At 43.2% G+C, this 19,468-nt stretch overlaps 1 protein-coding gene across 8 annotated transcripts in view; it reads left to right on the forward strand.

The window, feature by feature from the left end:
• LOC115090007 (protein-L-isoaspartate(D-aspartate) O-methyltransferase-like) overlaps nt 1-19,468 on the forward strand; it is a 71,856-nt gene that overhangs the window by 42,563 nt on the left and 9,825 nt on the right. For all 8 annotated transcript variants that reach the window (XM_029598551.1, XM_029598548.1, XM_029598546.1 and 5 more), the window contains 5 exons: nt 1,172-1,203; nt 1,510-1,614; nt 4,055-4,175; nt 5,053-5,138; nt 15,229-15,395. In XM_029598551.1, coding sequence (XP_029454411.1) covers nt 1,172-1,203; nt 1,510-1,614; nt 4,055-4,175; nt 5,053-5,138; nt 15,229-15,395 — 511 coding nt within the window. The remainder of the gene's footprint in view (nt 1-1,171; nt 1,204-1,509; nt 1,615-4,054; nt 4,176-5,052; nt 5,139-15,228; nt 15,396-19,468) is intronic.

Here is a 19,468-nt window from a genome sequence, read left to right on the forward strand (position 1 = left end):
AGTTATTTTAATAAAAGATCCTGGTTTTGGCTTTGCACCTGGTATGAGACTTTGAATAGTCAGACAATTCCTGGCTCCTGTTCATTCTTTTCTGGCTTAATTACAGTCAGGGCCGGTGCAAGGGTATTAGGCACCCTAGGCATAGGCAAACCTTCTGCCTTGCGCCCGCTTTCCCCCCCACCCCACCCCCAAGCAGAGGAAACATTAGCTCAGGTGAGAGATTCAGGTGAAGTCTCCGTCCGTCCTCACCCGAACTGACTACCGGCTCAAGTCAAACTTTGATGTGAATATTATGTAGACTTTGACTTGAGTTGGTGGTCAGGTGAGGACGGATGGGTCGCTTGTCGGTCGTCGCTGAAATATCCTGCCGGCAGATGCTGGGCTGCCACTACTGCCGCCGAGACAACAGTTGTCTCTTCTCTCTGCATGACATATCAGTCAGTCACCCACTCACCCCGATCCAATTTATTTGCACCACCGCCATGAGACCATAAATATTCTGGCTCTTGCGGCCGCTGCTCCTGAGACCCTGGCACCCTAGGCCCCCATTTAGTTCGCCTAGTACTTCCGCCAGCCCTGATTACAGTGCCCTGCAAGTCTGTGCTCCCTTTAGTGCTGTGACTGAGCAGCACTCAGAAATCTCCCATTAAGCTAGAGCATATGTTTCTAACCAGCATTTCTGCAGAAGCTGTAATTGGGGGTGTAGAAGCTTAGATGCCCTGACCTTCCCTTCACACTCTCATGCCTCAGCAGCGCTAATCTGTCACAGCTTTCAGGTCTGGAAATGTGATAACTCTAATTCTGAGGCCACGATATGACTTTATCAGGAAGGGGCCTTGTATATATTTGTGCTGATCCTTTTAAACTGAAACTGCCTTGCACTTAGGCACAGATGGAGCTGGATTATATTTGTAAGAAGAGTTATAAGTGTTAGATTGAAGTAATACAGACAGCTCCACTGGAAAGAAATCTGGGATGCACCTGGTGTACTCAAATGGTCGCTGTTACCTTAATTACTTGTAGTGAGATTAAAGGTATAAAAAGAGTGGAATGGTAGGGTACTGGGAAGACATCTGCACAGCTAAGCTTCCAGGAAGTGACTTTAGTGCTCAAACTTGATGGATTTCCCTTTAAGCCTATTGGTAACTAATTTCTGTTCTTTTGCATTCAGGGTACAAAGCTACTATCAGTGCAGCCCATGCGGTAAGGGCAGAATTTCTTGCCATTCTAATCAAGGTTTGGCTTTACATGACTCGTCCACTAATCTGTTATAAATAAGTTTACTGGAAAAGTTTACATTTTTTTGGCGTATGAAAACATTTAATACAATTACATGTATCTGTATAATTTGACATTTGTCTTGTTTTTGTTCCTGTTTCTTTAAAATACTCCATGCAGACTGCATATAATGCCCATAGCTGGTGCTTTATTTGCAACTTTAATGATGATGATGGCCTTATTTGATATATAAGAGAGATTTTAAGAGACTGACTGATGGTATTTCTACAGCATGCTGATTCCCTGGAGTTGCTTGAAAAGAAGCTGGTGGAGGGAGCAAAAGTCCTTGATGTGGGATCAGGAAGTGGATACCTAACCGCTTGCTTTGCTAAACTGGTAAACAGGACATGTTTTTCTAATTCACTTCTCCCATACCCATAGAAAGATTCTTCTCCCACAAATACACACATCATGAGCACCATTGGTTTAGGGACCTTTAAGATCACAGCCTTCCTGTATTTTTTGTCTGGGAAACCAAGTAATATTTTGTGTACTCCTACCAGTAAGATGAGTGATGAACCGAGTCTTTATTAACATTCGTAGGTATTAATTCACAATATGCCATGAAAACAAGCCATAATAAAACCTATTTTTAAAAAACCTTCTCTTGACCCAGCCGATCCCGCCAACTTTCGCCCCATTTACAACCTTCCCTTTATATCAAAAATCCTAGAAAAAACAATTAATCAGCAACTGACGGACTACTTAGATGATCATCACATCCTCTTCCCCTCCCAATATGGGTTCCGCAGACACCATAGCACCAAAACCCTCCTCATTTCCCTTTCCGACTACATCCTGAAAGCCCTAGACAAAGGCCATCCTTACATCTTGGCATCCTCCGCATTTGACATGGTCAACCACAACATCCTAATAGAACGCCTTAAAGAAATGGGCATATCTGGCATCGCGCTCCACTGGTTTCAATCATACCTAAGCAACAGGCAATGCAAAGCAAAAATTGGGAACTATGAATCAAAACCAATTAACCTGTCACAAGGCATATACCACAAGGCTCCTCACTGTCCTCCACCCTCTTCAATGTATACCTCCTTCCCCTCTGCCATCTCTTTTCCAAGCTTGGCCTTCCGCACTTTATATATGTGGATGACGTACAGATCCTCATACCCATAACCGACACTTTACCCAATGCCATGAAAACCTGGGAATCTGCTCTCTCAGCCATCAGCACCCTGCTCTCAGACAACTACCTTGCGCTCAACACCACTAAAACGGAGCTCCTAATCATCTCACCCCACAATAACAACTTCAACCTACCCATGCTCAACACACCACCCTCCTCCATTACCTTTTCCCAACACGTTCGTAGCCTCGGCGTCACACTGGACAACCAATTTAACCTAAAAAAGTTCATCAACTTCACCCTAAAAGACTGCTTCTTCAGGCTTCACACACTAAAAAAACTCAAACCTCTTCTACATCTCAATGACGTTCGCACAATCCTCCAAGCCACCATCTTATCCAAAGTTGATTACTGTAATGCCATCGTCCTAGGCCTTCCCAAAAATGCAATCCAACCCCTGCAGATGCTCCAAAATGCTGCTGCCCGTATCCTCACCAATGCCCACCGTCATATCACCCCTGTCCTCAAACACCTACACTGGCTGCCAGTCACATCTCGGATAATATACAAGTCCCTCACCATCATCCATAAATCCCTTCACAACCAAAATATGCATTGGTTCAATGAGCACCTCCTATTTCGCACCCCTGACAGACCCACCAGAACACAATATCTGGCAACGCTGCATACACCCTCGCCTAAACTCAAAAACTTATGTCCACCAAAGACCGTGCACTCTCCATCGCAGGCCCTGCTCTTTGGAACAACATGCCCTCTAGTCTTCGCCAGGAAATGTGCCCAAAAAAATGTAAACAGAATCTCAAGACCTGGCTATTTAAACAGGCATACACCTGAACTATCTTATCCAATACCCTCCCCAAGTCACTCGCCTTTACTGTTCCTTCTTTTGTAAATACTCTGTTAATACATCATCTCTAAACCCTTTACTGTAATTTACCCTGATTGTACATATCTCTATCAGGTCACAGCGATTCACCTTGAATGTAAATAACCATCTTGATAACTTACTCTGATTGTACATATCTCTTTCTGGTCATAGCGACTTACTTTGAATGTAATTAACTATCTTGATCTTCCCCCTGCTTGGATATTTATGCCCTTCTTACATGGTTTCTTAGTTTGCATTGATAGCCATTAGACTCAATTCCCCTTTTCTGTGTTTTTTGTAAAGCCTGTTGCTGCATTATGTTATCTGTAAACCGAGGTGATGTTCCCAACTACTTTCAGTATATAAAAATGTTTAAGTAAATAATAAATAAATATACTGGGAAGTGAACTGATACTTTCTAGTTTAAATGCATCCAAACTTTGCAACTTCTTTGAATATATGCTTCTAGGCATTTAACTTTAGACTAATATCATTAGTTCTAAAAACAAGCTGAAGGAATACAGTTGCTCTTTCCCTTTATTTTCTGAAAACAGATGTGCAAGCTTGTTCCCAGTCACTAGAATACTGACTAGGTCTTTCCACCATAGGGTGAGTGGTCAGATACAGCATTGTAAATTCAGCCCTTTCCAGAAGAGCAGCCTTGCTGTACTCGCCGTATAGTGAAGACAAAGACAATTTCCCTGTCCTGCACAGAAATCCACAAACCTTGGCAGGGACTTCTCCACTGGACCTGCTCTTATGCAGCTTGGAAGTTGAAGACTCTGTTTTGCTTTTGTTTCCAGATAGGTCCCATGGGGAAGGCAATAGGTATTGACCATATAGAAGAGCTTGTGAGAGACTCAATTCGAAATATCCAACAGGATGATCCAACTCTGCTCACTTCAGGCCGTTTGAAACTAGTAGGTGAGTACTTTGCCCCTCGATTTTTCCTCTCCCCTGAGTGTACTGAGTGATGATCTTAAGTATTTTATTTTTTGTTTATTTATTAATTTATAATAAATTTTTATGTACGTCTGAGTCATGCTAGGGGGCACATTCTTCCCTTTGCCTGTATATGTAGGATATATAACAAAGTACCATCTTATGGTCTTCTCATGTTACCCGTGGAACACAAAAAAAGGTCACCCTCCTCTCTGTGGAGATAATTTTCAAAGGAGTTTTGTGCGTAAATAATATACTATTGTAGCGATTTTCAAAAGCCATTTATGCACAGAAAGTGCACTTTTGTGAGCAAATTCTATGGACAATTCAATGGCATATAAAGTAGCAATTTTCAAAAGTGCATTTACTTGAGTAAAACTCAGTTTTACTCAAGTAAATGCTTTTTAAAATCAGATCCAATGTGTACAGCTCTACAACCTCTGTCTCCTACTCTTTCTGTAAGGACACAATGCTCAGCTTAAGACTTGGAAACCAGTTGTAACTCTTCAAGAGCTTCTGTCTGGCTTTCTCACATGACACAATTTTTAAGAGTACATAAAAGGCTAGTACTAGAGAAATAATTGTATAGTAAAAACAAGATAACTGAATATGATACTTTTATGCTTAGCTAACTGCTAGAGGGGCTCCCTGAATGATAAATGTTGATTAATACTAGCATGAGGTTTCTGTGGGAGCAACCTCAAAGAAAAAGCTTTTCCTCCTGCAAGAGTCCTACACCCACTCCCCCTTTGTCACAGGGACCTAAGAGTCTTCCTCTATTATATGAAGAACCTTTGAGTGCAGAGAGGTTCTGTGTATCTTCCAACATGTTATTCCTCCTCTTTCTTTATTTACACAGTAGGGGATGGCAGGCAAGGTTACCCAGAAGAAGCCCCTTATGATGCTATTAATGTGGGAGCAGCAGCAGACAAAGTACCACAGGCGGTAAGAATGAATGGGTGCTACAAAAAAAGGTTCTTTATTTCTCTGTTTTTGACATGAGGGACTCGCAAGAATTCTATTTGAAAACAGCAACAGCAGAAGCTCATTTCTTGTTAGACCTATCTGTTTATGTTGAAGTCCTCCATTTAATTACATTTTAGAAGAACTGAATGGGATAAAGCGGAGCTACTAATCCTTAACGGGGATCCTCCGTAGACAGGATAAATCAGCCATGCCTATGGGAAACATCATCTGATGGCCCTGGCTCAGATGTTCTCTCTTGGAGCTCACAAAGGAAATCCTTTTCTGAACATGTCTGGAACTTCCTGCTCATAGGCCCCACATGAATCTCCTCAGTTCTTTCCCTAGCCACACTTCAACTTTATAGGTAGTAGGGTGGGACTGTGTGGCTGATTTGTGCTGCTGTCTAGAACCCCATTACAGATAAGCAACTTTGCTTTCTTTGTGGATAAGCAGAATGTAAAGCAGCCATACAACTGGGATCTCCCATTCTGAGGGTCGCTTGAAGTTGATATGATGGATACTGATGTGGTAATATGTGAAGCAACCCAGAGAATGCTGGATGGTGGGAAAGGTGAAGCATTAGTTCAATAAACTTTTGAGAATTGCTTGGCCAAAAGCATTCTGTTGTGATTTTTGATTAAGACGATAATGTTTGACAAAAGTGTGAATTGATGGCACAGTGTGATGCACTTGGTATTGGTGGGCCCTTAGTGCTGTGGTGTGGTTGGCACAGCCTGCTAGGCCCACACCAACAGCTGGCAGACATGCCCTGTAGCGGGACAGGCTGGAACTTCACCTATACCAGCCATCTTCCCTGCAGTTTGAGCCCTTGGGTTCTGGCGGTTGGCAGGACTTAGGTGGGTTCCTAGGGCAATCTAGAGAAAGAGAGTCCAAGGCCAGGTGATGATTAGGGCAGGTAGCATACACCTGATTCCAGAAGACAAGCCAGAGCTCAGGGCAGGTAGTAGACAGCAGATACCAGAAGACAAGCCAGAGGTTGGGGAAGGCAGCAGACAAGGTGATGTCAATTCCAACGCAGAAGATCAAGTCCAGGTGGCAATCAAGAATGGTCAAAGTCCAAGCTGAGATCAGAATCCAGGAAGACAAAACGAAGGCCAGGACCAAGACAAGATGACAATTAGGGCAAGGAGAACAAGGATGGAGCAGGACAAAGGTAAGGCAAGATAGATAGGAGCTTAGGAATACCAGGACGCAGAAACACAGGAAGGCAAGAACAATGGCAACACACACTCAATATGAAAGGCACATCAGGAGCCCTGATGCTGAGTCATCTTCTGATCCTCCAGAGGAGCCTTAAATTCAGGGAAGCCCATGATGTCATCAAAGGGCATTGTGGCTGGGTTGCCACCATGGGCCTTTTAAGAGGCAGGTCATCAGGCATGCAGCAGCATAGCAGAGTTCCTACCACGAGGTTTCATTGGCGGCATCCTGTGCCGCGCTTATGTGCTGACGGCTTCAGAGGTGAGTGAGGCCCTATGAGCCACCAAACGTAACACAAAGTTGCTGCTTTACAGATGTCCTGAATGAGACCGACTATTGCAATGCCACAGAAGTTGCTGAAGCTTGAACCTGATGAGCTCTAATCCAGCTCTATTCCAACTGATTTATAGCAGAAAAAAATGCATTTTGGTAGCCAAGAATATAGGGTTTGCTTTCTGTGAAAAGTAGGCTGAGTGGTTATATATTACATCATATAACACTCTAATCACAATCTGGTAAAAGCAAAACTTAGTTTACTAAACGTTGTAAATATATGGTATAAAATCAGTAAAGAGAAACAATATCATAATGAATATCAGTACAAGCACACAACATCACAGTAGGCATTACATAGATTAATCAATTAAATAAGATTGCAGTCAGAGAGAAGAATAAAGAAAAGGTATTATACAAAGAATTCTCTCCTCATAGGTCCTCCCTGCTATAGAATTGTGTATTCTTAAAATGAAGGACTATACGATGCCGGGAACTCCACATTTAGAAGCAATTTGTACCTTGTTTGTGGCTCATTCAACAACTCACCATTGCACACAGCTTTATATATTTTATTCTCTTTGACTTTAGTCCAGTGTCTGCAAGTTAGGTGTTTCAGTTTGCACCCATAACTCTGACATTAGCCATCTGGAATTGTCAAGCTATAGCAATTAAGACTCACAGTTACAGTAAGACTTACGACTATGGCTGTTAGGGAGATATCTTGTACTAGTCTCCTGAATGCTGGCTCTCAACAACAAATTTTAGAGGAACCAAATGTCTCTTGCCTCCTACCTTATCAACTCATCAGTAACAGCCAGAGACAGTGTACTGAGAAAGTGGTTCAGGCTTTAATAATCCTTCTTCTGGTTGATAAGCTGATCAGATTTTAAACCAGAGTAAGAAATATAAGGTAGATGTTGGAGTGTTACAAGTAAAATGGGTCCTCATCCCGAGATTTATACTAGATTGAAAACTGTTTTCATTTGAAGCCATAGAAACATCGTGTTGAAGGCATTCTTACTGCTAGTAGAACTGCTTTAATTTCTGTGGAGAAAGACATTGTGTTTTAGCTACCACCCAGGAAAAATATCTAGGCATCATAGTGGATAATACTTTAAAATCGTCAGCTCAGTGTGCTGCAGCAGTCAAAAAAGCAAACAGAATATTAGGAATTATTAGGAAGGGAATGGTTAATAGGACAGAAAATGTCATAATGCCTCTATATCGCTCCATGGTGAGATCGCACCTTGAATACTGTGTACAATTCTGGTCGCCGCATCTCAAAAAAGATATAGTTGCGATGGAGAAGGTACAGAGAAGGGCAACCAAAATGATAAAGGGGATGGAAGAGGTTAGGGCTGTTCAGCTTGGAGAAGAGACAGCTGAGGGGGGATATGATAGAGGTCTTTAAGCTCATGAGAGGTCTTGAACGATAGATGTGACTCGGTTATTTACACTTTTGAATAATAGAAGGACTAGGGGGCATTCCATTAAGTTAGCAAGTAGCACATTTAAGACTAATCGAAGAAAATTCTTTTTCACTCAACTCACAATAAAGCTCTGGAATTTGTTGCCAGAGGATGTGGTTAGAGCAGTTAGTGTAGCTGGGTTCAAAAAAGGTTTGGATAAGTTCTTGGAGGAGAAGTCCATTAACGGCTATTAATCAAGTTTACTTAGGGAATAGCCACTGCTATTAATTGCATCAGTAGCATGGGATCTTCTTAGTGTTTGGGTAATTGCCAGGTTCTTGTGGCCTGGTTTGGCCTCTGTTGGAAACAGGATGCTGAGTTTGATGGACCCTTGGTCTGACCCAGCATGGCAATTTCTTATGTTATTAGCTGCTGGTGCTCCATATCCAAGTTGTTAATGCTAGAGAGCAAAGATTGGGATGAAGGAGCAAACTGTCATACTGAATTAGAAAATATGGGAAAATTGATAGACAAACTGGTTTTGCAACTGCTAGTCTTTGAAGCCAAGGAAACCACACTTGTTTCTTAAGATCATTTTCATCTTGTCTTGCATCAGTTTTGGAATTGTTTTTGCAATTAGAGGAAGAAGTGGAAAAGTATACGTTAGTCTCTTTGACCATGAAATTGTCATTGCAGCCAAGACAGGCTCTTTGAGGAGGCTGCAAAGACATCACTTGAGGAACTCCCCATTTTTTGAAATATGTTCTGAAGTATGTTGCTGTGAAGTGACCATTCATGTGGCTGCAAATGAAGCTAAGTGCATTAGCTATAATGGTTAATTTCCTGGAATGTGCATGCCAGATACATATCTTCCTCTGTATTGCCTACTTCCATATTTTTAGGATTTCCTGACACAAATTCTGCAATCCACTCCTCCCTGTTTGTTTATGTAGTACATTGCAACAATATTGTCTTTTAATCTGGAAGATCTTTCCTTTTATGAAGGGCTTTGAACACCATGAGAACTTTAAGGATAGCCTTTAGCTCTAAGACATTTATGTGAAAAGATTGCACTCAGGGATCTTGAAACAAACAAGAGCAAAGGTGACCTAAGTGGGCTCCCCATGCCATCTGAGATGCTTCTGTGGTATCCTCGTGTGAAGCCAAGCATATAGGGTTAAATATACTGTTGTTTGCCATGTGCCCTAGGAGTCCAAGAAACCTCTTTTTAGAGACATTCATGTAACTGCAAAAAGAATGTATTATAGACAGTAGATTTGGCATTCTTTGTTTGGTAAGATTCATATTCTCAATTGAGTATCTAGGTGCACTCCTATTTGTTCCTGGTGACAAAAAGAAATTATCTGAGATTTTGGGTAATTGATAATGAAAAGGTGCACAGAGGGAAGAAACTGCTTGAGACATAGCCTTTTTGGCTTCTTTGGAGCATTTGCTCAATATTAGCCAGTTGTCTAAGTAAGAAATTGCCATGCTGGATCAGACCAAGGGTCTATCAAGCCCAGCATCCTGTTTCCAATAGTGGCCAATCCAGGCTACAAGTACCCAAACACTAAGAAGATCCCATGCTACTGATGCCAGTAATAGCAGTGGCTATTCTCCAAGTCAACATAATTATTAGCAGTTAATGGACTTCTCCTCCAAGAACTTATCCAAACCTTTTTTAAACCCAGCTACACTAACTGCACTAGGCACATCCTCTGGCAACAAATTCCAGAGCTTAATTGTGAGTTGAGCGAAAGAATTTTCTTCGATTAGTTTTAAATGTGCTACATGCTCACTTCGTGAAGTGCCCCCTACTCCTTCTATTATCTGAAAGAGTAAATAACCGATTCACATTTATCCATTCCAGGCCTCTCATGATTTTAAACACCTCTATCATATCCCCCCTCAGCTGTCTCTTCTCCAAGATGAACAGTCCTAACCTCTTTAGCCTTTCCTCGTAGGGGAGCTGTTCTATGCCTTTTATCATTTTGGTTGCTGTTCTATCCCTTTTATCACTTCTCCATCACAACTATATGTTATTGTTTGTAAGGTTTTGGGTGGACCCTTGGACACTGTGGCAGCTGACCACACTCAAGGGGAGGAAGTCCCATGAGGGGCCACAGGTCAGGCTCAGCTTTGGGACACACAACACAGAGTTATATCTTTAATTAGACAGAGTTGAGAAGCCACCAGAGGTGGCAGTAGTGAGTAGAGATGAAGCCCGCCTGGGCTTAGGGTTCCTCAGGATACTGGAACAGCAATTCCCTCTATGGCTGTGCTGTAGTGGAGAAAACTGAGATAGTGAGTACAGTGGAGCATACACAGAGTTCTGGTATAGAGCCTCGTTGGTAAAGTTACTCACACAGCAATTTCTCCCGGAAGGTAACACAGAAGCTGGAATAGAGGCAGGCCCTCGAGGAGCGAGTACCTGATGATGTAGGCAGCGGTTTCTTCCAAGCAGAAGCGATAAGTTCAGGCAGCGAGTCCGGGAACATGGACCCTCGAGGAGCGAGTACCGGTTCCTGATAGCGACCTGAAAGAAATGAGAGAGGCCCCCGAGGAGCGGGTACCCCGTTAGGATAAAGTCCAAAAATTGGAGAGGCAGAGAGCTAGGTACGGAGAGCGATTCCCATCCGTAAGGAGATCCCTTGCTAACTCGATTAGCTAGCAAAAAGTGTAGGCTTTTGTATCCGGGATGCGTGATGTCATCACAGGAGGACGCCCCTGAGGTTCGCGCCAAAGAGAGAATAAGAGGCAGGGCCACGCGGCGCGCGCGCGCCCTATGGTACCTGGATAACATGGCGGGATGCAGCGCCCAAGCTGGACCGGGGACGCCAGAGAGGACGGCGGGCAGACGCCACAGCAGCCAGACGTCCATCAACTGCAGGAGGAGTCGCAAAAAAGGTAAGGTGGGCGGAATGGAGAAGTTGGGCAGCAACAATCATAACACTATTTCTTTTTTGAGATGCAGTGACCAGAATTGTACACAGTATTCAAGATGCGGTCTTAATATGGAGCGATACAGAGGCATTATGACATTTTCCGTTCTATTAACCATTCCCATCCTAACAATTTCTAACATGCTGTTTGTTTTTTAGACTGCGCAGCACACTGAACTGACTCTTTCAATGTATTATCCACTATGATGCCTAGATCTTTTTCCTGGGTGGTAGCTCCTAATATGGAACCTAACATCGTGTAACTACAGCAAGGGTTATTTTTCCCTATATGCAACACCTTGCACTTGTCCACATTACATTTCATCTGCCATTTGGATGCCCAATCTTCCAGTCTTGCAAGGTCCTCCTGTAATGTATCACAATCCGCTTGTGATTTAACTACTCTGAATAATTTTGTATCATCCGCAAATTTGATAACCTCACTCGTCGTATTCCTTTCCAGATCATTTATATATATACTAGCCATTAAGCCCGTAACAACGGGCTACATTTAAAAAAAAATGTTCGGTCCATTTCCTTCCCCCTCTCACCTCCCCCCTCTAGTCTCCCTCCTCCTTCCCCCCCCCTCAGCTCACTCTCTCCTCCCTCCCCCCTCCCCTCACTCTCTCTCCCCCCTCCCCTCACTCTCTCCTCCCTCCCCTCACTCTCTCCTCCCTCCCCTCACTCTCTCCTCCCTCCCTCACTCTCTCCTCCCTCCCCCCCCAGCTCACTCTCTCCTCTCTCAATCCCCTCCCCTTTCAGCTCATCCACAACCGGCAGACAGGGGGTGTCCGTCTGTCCGTCCCTCGCGCGCGTCGCCGCCGCTCCTCCCTCCCTCGCGCTCGTCGCCGCTGCCGCCGCGGCTACTGCTCCTCCCGCTCTTGGCCGCCGCTGCCGCTCCTGCTCACAACCGGCAGATAGGGGGTGTCCGTCTGTCCCTCACACGCGTTACCGCCGCTCCTCCCTCCCTCGCGCTTGCCGCCGCGGCTACTGCTCCTCCCGCTCCTGGCCGCCGCTGCCGCTCCTGCTCCTAAGGAGCAGGCGCCATTTTTATTTTTCGGGCACGCTCCGCTCTGGCCGACGTGCGTATATATATATATATATACGCACGTCGGCCAGAGCAGACTTTCCTTAGATGAGCTGCCACCACTGCTAGACATTTCATACAAACTCTTGGGCTGCTGAGAAACCACATTGCAGAATCTTGCGAATTTGAGTAAAACTCTTTAAGGTGAATTTTAAAAGCCTGGTGTGTGCCGAAATTAGGGGGCTGCACGAAAAAGTCAGGCTCGTGCGTGCTAACCATATTTTAAAAAGCACCTTTATACTGCGTAAATGCCACAGCGCGCACATCTCAAAAATTTACAAAAAGGGGCAGGGCGTGGGCATTTCACGGCCTGACCAAGAGATGTGTACATAAATACTTATATGCTCCAGTACGTGCTAAGGTCCCCTGCCACGTAACTTTATTTCTGCTATAGTAAACGTGTAAGTTATAAAATAAAAGGATTGAGCCATTTCTGAGGGGTTTAAAGGACCTAGGATAACTTGGAGGAGTGTAAGCCATCAGACCAGAAGGGGTTGAAAGACCTAGCTGTTAACATGGATCAGTCCAGAGTCCCACCTGGGGAATGCATGGAAGTAAGGGAGAGTCCACTCAGTTATTGATTGTTTGTTTTCAGATCTGCAGAAATTGGATTGACCTTCCTCAAGTGGTTCCACAGGTTCCGTTCCTAGGAGGGTTAAGTGAACCGATTATTTCTTTTTCTTGTTGAAGGGTTATTGTACATAGTTATGGTGGTTTGTGAGAGCCATTCTGCTTTGACATTGAGTAGTACTGCCGGACTGTAGGTGGCACCACCCTATATAAGGCGGAGTTTTGTTTTGAAAACTTTGTCTCCATCTGCTAGAGGAGGGGCAAAACCCAGGAGTCTGGACTGATCCGTGGTACTACAGGAACGAAAATTATCAGGTAAGAAACTAATTTTCCTTTAGCCAGAAGTGTCAGTTATCATATATAGATTATATGAAATGTTTAGAACATTCTTCATATTCGGAGACAAGAGAATGAAATATTTCTTGTAAGTCAGGTGACAGTGAGTTGGCATCTTCCTTGAACTTTTGAATGATGTTGTATAAATATTGTGTAATCTGGAGCTAAAATCCTACTCTATAGCATGGCTGCTTGGTAAGACTTCTTTCCCATGGTGTCTGACTAATAGTCTACGCTCTTTGTCAGCAGGAGCATTAGAAAAATGTTTGAATTTTTTTTTTTTTTAGCCTTTTGTAGGGCTGATTCCACTACGATTGAATTGTGAAGTAGCTGCACCTTGCTATGACACTGACAGTTCTTAACCTTGCATTTAATATCAATTCTCCTGCAAACAGGAGGAACAGAGGAAAATGCCAGCTCTTCAATTGCAGATCCTTTAAAACATTCTGCACTGAAACCACTGAAGGTTGTTTTGGCACCTTAATACATTTTAGAACACCTGAGAATTCTCTCTGTTCAGCTTCCTCTTGTATTGTAAAGGGGATGGAATCCGCAGTCTTCTGTATAAATGCCAGACAAGAGTGATCATCTGATGGGAGTATTCTTTTTCTCAGCAACTGGATAAGGATCCTCTGCAATTCCTGGAGAGTCCAGGATGGATTTAACTGACAAAGACTCATATGAGTCTGAATCCTTTATCTGCGTGGTGATCAGGATTCAGTCTGTGAATATTTAGCTTCTTCCACTCCCCTTGGCCTTTTAAAAGTGTTCAATTTGAGAAGGAGAGTGAAGCTTTGCTGACAATGTTTCCAAAACTGAGGTGCATTTTCTTGATGGCAGTGGCATTTATGTTGTGTTGTGGCTTATGAACGTATGCCACATCCTTTGCACAAATGCAGAGCTATCCTCATGCAGTGGGAAAGTCACAGAAGTATTGGATTCTGGAACCAGAACCGATGATGACTGCTCTGGGCGCAGATTTCCCTGTATTTCTCATACTCTGCACCAACCACGATGGCTCCTTCTTCTGTGCCAAAGATGTCGGTGACTTCAGGGCCAACGTTTGCACTGACTTGGGTGCTGACAAAGATGGAGCTGACCCCTGTGCTGATGATTTTGGGTTCAATGCCAGATGGCACTGACGAGACCAATGAAGATAGTGCTGATTAGTCTCTGCTTCAGATGATCTTGAATCCTTTAAGAATTTGCGAGGACTTGCAGCCTGTCTATGACTACTTATTCCTATGGGAATGTGAAGAAAAGGAGGAAGCCTCCTTAGTTTCTTATCTTTTTCTGACTTTTCTTGTTTTGTTATAAATTTAGTATAGTTTTGTTAAAGAATTAGGGATTATAATTATATATTGTATTTTTTTTTCTATCTATTACCTTACTTTATTTTATTTACATTTTATTGATTTTGTTTTTGTTTTGTTTTGTTATGTAGTTTTTTGTTTAGTTATTTTCTTTTAGTCTTTTATACGTGATGTTGTGAACCGTCTTGGTCAGACTTTGTCTGTGAAAGTCGGTATATAAAATGTTTTAAATAAATAAATAGTTTGGCACCTGAGTGACTCAGCCTTCTTTTCTTCTTGGACCCCCTTCAAAGTTGAAACTTTGATTTCCCTTAGGAATTCTAATTGTAATTTCATATACCTTAGTGCTCTATGCAACATCCTCACAGTTTGCTATGTCATGCAAAGGTCCCATGCATGGCAAGCATATCTTGTGAAGATCAGCAGTAGCTATCTTGGAATTACCTATTTTATAGAACTTGAATGGAGTTTTCCCCAAAATGAGTAACTCAAAATCTTCTTTTTTTTTTTTTTTAAGGAAACTTGTCAGGAACCCCCCCAAAAAACTACAAAAACGCTCATACAGAAAGTCACTAGGGACAATAACGCACAAAAATGGCCAATTAAGAGAGGGAGTAAAATACATCTTGCAGCAAAAGTAAAACAGACTTGTGCAGGAACTTCTGCACATGCACAAAAAGATTTTCCTATCTGAGCTGGTACCATCTGATAATGTCATCCACTTGTGTGGCTGCATTTCGTCTTGCTTGTTCACAGAGAAAATTGTTGATGATAAATCAGGTTCATCGCGGTTTAGGATGCAGGAAAGAATTAGTTAGGGACAGAGGCCATTTCTTGCAAATTTTGCATGATGTACTTTTGTTGTATGTTTTCTCTCTTTCTGGTTTTATGTCTTTCTGACTGTCCATTTTGCAGTTGCTGGATCAGTTAAAACCAGGTGGGAGGCTGATTTTGCCAATGGGGCCAAGAGAGAATCAATTTGTAGAGCAGTACGACAAAACCATGGATGGTCAGATTGTGAAGACACAGCAGATGAAAGTAAAGTTTGTGCCCCTAACAGACAAGAAGCATCAATGGCCACAGTAAGTGCATCAATGATTCCCTTCTTTCTTGACCTCGACCACCAGATTTATATCTGGAGAAAGGTCAATGTGTTGATTTAAACAAATTTTTCATAGTTTGCCAGAATGTTTATGAATACTGAGTAACTGTGGAATGCTCTGATCAGTCCTCATAAGGTGTTTTTGTTTTGCAGTTTTCTTACTGAGCTGCCTAACCTGCTAGTGGTGAAATATGCATTGTTTTGTTTGTTTAAAATACTGCATGCTAGATGTGGTGATGTGTCCTCTTTCTATGATAGTCCTTGGGTAGGAGGGAGGAGGGATTTTGACAGGTTTATTTTTAGTGAATAAAGGCAGGCGTTCTATGGGTCAAAGAATTTATATCTTTCCGGATGTCTCCCATGCTACTCAAACAAAATGGAAAAAGTTTCTCGCCAAAATAGATGGGTATGAAATCTATTTTGAAATACCCTTGCAAATGGCTGGTGAAATATGATGATACATTATTAAGGTGGATGTGGGGAAATCCACTGCTTATCCCTGGAATAAGCAGCATGAAATTTATCAACCTTTTTGGGATCCTACTGGGTATTTGTGACCTGGATTGGCCACTGCTGGAAATAGGATATTGGGCTTGCTAGAACTTTGGTCTGACCCAGTATGGCAAATCTTATAATTTTTTTTTTTTTTTTACACCAACCAATTTTTGGCTTTTCTGAAAAATTAAGAAGATTGGGGATTGGGGAGGAAAGATAGATCTTCAATGATCTCCTACTCCCACTCCCTTGCCAAATGTTTAGTTATATTGATTCATGTGTTATACTCTCTTGTTCTGCAGGCTGTCAGTTATCTGATAGAGAGTCTTTTTTTTTGGTGTGTATTTGTGGACTTATTAAGCAGATAAAATATATATTTCTTATCAGATTTTCCTTTTTATTTTAAGTTCTAACTATTTCCTTTAATAATATACTTTGCAATATATATTGAAAAAAATTAATAAATATAAACTAACCCCCCCCCCCTCCAACAATATAGTTCTGTTTAGTAACTACTGAGGGTATGTTCACATCACTGCAGACCCAGCTAGAATAGGAAGGAAAAGTTTTGTGTCCTAGCAATGCAACATGCTGCTATTGAGCACAGTAGGAAGGATAATCAAAAGTGCAGTTATTTGGGGTTTCTGTGGGATCTGCACAATAATTGGTAAATCCCATATTATTTAGATTACTTTCTTTTGATTTCTATGTGGAATATTGGCCTCTAGGCAGGATCATTTTGCATAAAGTAAAGCAGGGGCATCGTTAGCACGGGGCACGTGCTAATTTATTTTTAAGCACCAATTTAGCCCTAACTATTCCTCGCTGCTATGCTCAGGATTAGGGATGGGCTGAGGGAGTCTTGTGTTCCGCTAAGTCCCTTTTCCCTGTAGACCAAAGAGAAAGCTGCTACATCTGCTGTGCCTGTGCAGCAGAAAAAAAGAAAGCTACTGAATTGCCTGGATCTATATGGCAAAAAAAGAGAAGGCTGCTGTCTGCCAGGCCCTGCAGCTGAAAAGAGAAGACCGCTGTGTGTCACACTGTAAATAAGTACTTGCATCAGAACTGGACTAGTCAAGTCTCGTGGTGTTGCTGGACTGTTCCCAAGGCCACAGCAGGCCCGAATAAACTACATGTGGTGTCAGTTTGGGGATTTTATTTGCTTAAGTGGGAAGCACATGTTAAAAAACCCACAGCTTCCCAGAAAAAGAAGAAAAATTCTCCTTGCAGAGTTTTCTTTCCTGGGGCCTTTGTACTTCAAATTCTACTATGGCAGGCCAAGGGGGCTATCCCCGCCTGGAGAGTAAGGGATCAAGTAGTAAGTTAGGGCTGGACAGGCCAGCAGGTGTGTTTGTTTTCTCTGCCCTATGGGAGTTCTCCATTTGGGAACTGGCCCCGGGCTATAGGGCCAGAACTGTTGCTGGCAATGTTCTAGGGAGTACTCTGCTCTCTGTAATAGGAAGCCCTCCCATCTGGACTAGCTGCCTGGAAAGCTGCTTGCCTTCTGCCAGTGAGCAAATTCACTAAGTTGTCCAGCTGGTCTCCGACCAGGCTAACAGACAGGTGGTCAGGTCAAAGCATTTTTAGAAAACCTCTGGGTCCTCTCCTGCCCTTCATCTTAAACATGTTATGTGAAGATGAGGGTGCCTGCGGTTTTCTAGATAAAGTTGATTGCAGGGCCTTAGCTAGCTGAGTTAAGACTATGCTTTGTTGTGTTAATTGGTCCTGCAGCTGCTATTTGTCTATTTGTGTTGGTAAAGCAGGCCAGGTCCTGGATTACTTGCTTCATTTTATTTTCTTTTGGGGCCAGTTCCCAAATGGAGAACTCCCATAGGGCAGAGAAAACAAACACACCTGCTGGCCTGTCCAGCCCTAACCATTCCCTGGTGTGGGACAGAGGATAGAGGCCCTCAGCAATGAAGCTCTGAGGAAAAGGGCATAGACTACATACCCACCTTTCAGATGCCAGTCTTGTCCACATGTTTTAACTGTGGACAGAAAGGACACTTGACAAAGACTGTTGGTATGGCCGAAGAGCATCTATGGATGTTAGCTTGGTGACTCAGCCAGTGCACGAGGAAGAAGTACACATACAAAAAAAGCACTCTGAAGCAGTGATGACCCGCAATCTGAAAAAAAGGGGGATCCAGAGAGACAGGAACAACCCAGAAACAGGGCTTTGCAGACCCTCTCTTTTTGTGCTCTTTGTGTGGAGAACGGGCACGAAGAAAACCACTGTCCATATATGCAGCTAGTAACTGAAGAGTATTTAAGTGAACCTGGTAGGGCAGAAACCCGACCAGCCCTATGGGAGTGCTCTTTCTGTAAAACAGAAGGTCATGCAAAGAGAGAATGTCCTTGGCTTGATGACCTGGAGTGCGAACGCAAGTTAGTGGAACAGGAGAAAGAGTAAAGAATGGGGACAGAGACCCAGAATGTTAATGACAACCGGGAACACACTTGGGATCACAAGTTGTCAAAACTCCAAAGCTGCAATTTTGTGGGTGTCCCATGTGCATGACTTAAGGACTTTATAATCCAGGTGGAACTGGAAAGAGTCTCTACCCAGGCCTTGATAGATTTCGACTATAGCAAAATGCTCGTTCGCCAGGACTTACTGTGTCAAGGACCATTAATTATAAGAAAATGGAGATATTAACATGTATACATAGGGATGAACAGAAGTTTTCAACTTTCCACGTCTTCTTGACAACCGCTGCAGGGCAAGCCATGTTAGATGTGGCTGTCTTCTCTGAGCTTCCATACCCAGTACTCCTGGGTCAAAATTATCCCCATTTTGGAACCTTATGGAGACAATTCTTGATAGTTGGAGACAATACAGCTGGAGGGGGGAGGCTCTTGAAACAGAGCCGGGGTGTGCTCCCAGTACATCTGGAGGCTCGACTGACAAGGCTAAGCTGAAGGGGAGGGTATATAATAAAGTGTACTGACAACTCCTGCATTCTGTGTTAAGGAGCCCGGTTTAAGTTTTTAACCCAATTCTCCTTAAGGCAGAATGCTGCAAGGGATTTTGGGTTAAGGGAAGTTCCCTTCACCCTACCATAAGAACCCAAGCTTAAAAAGCTTGAGAGGGCCCCAGGGAGCTGGTAGGACCTCAGGGTATATCCGTAAGGAGTATGTTTACCTGACATTTGTGCCTGACGCAAGGTGAGCTACTATTTGGGTTTATATAATTGTGAAGCAATGTAAATAAATACTCGCACAGAGGTGGAATGAGGAAGTGTGAGGAGGAGAGGAGCTTACCGGCCAGGTGTGTTGTATGTGCTGGCGATGGACTGAGAGAGCATTGTTGATTCCCTTCCTCCTTCCCCCCCCCCCCCCCCCCCACGGGCTAGCCTGATGTCATCACACTGCAGCTCTATAAAATGAAGGGCCTTGCGGCACGCAGCCAAAGCCGTGTGCCAAAGTCCCAAAATGGGAAGAAAGAGGAAGACTAAATTATGGTCATCTTCGCTGGCTCCCTCGGTATCTTCAACTCTTGCAGCGATTTGAGGTCCCATAGACAGCCATGTTCTTCGGAGTGATTAAGTTGTCCAG

This window comes from Rhinatrema bivittatum, chromosome 4, assembly GCF_901001135.1.
Source record: "Rhinatrema bivittatum chromosome 4, aRhiBiv1.1, whole genome shotgun sequence".
Lineage (NCBI taxonomy): Eukaryota > Metazoa > Chordata > Amphibia > Gymnophiona > Rhinatrematidae > Rhinatrema > Rhinatrema bivittatum.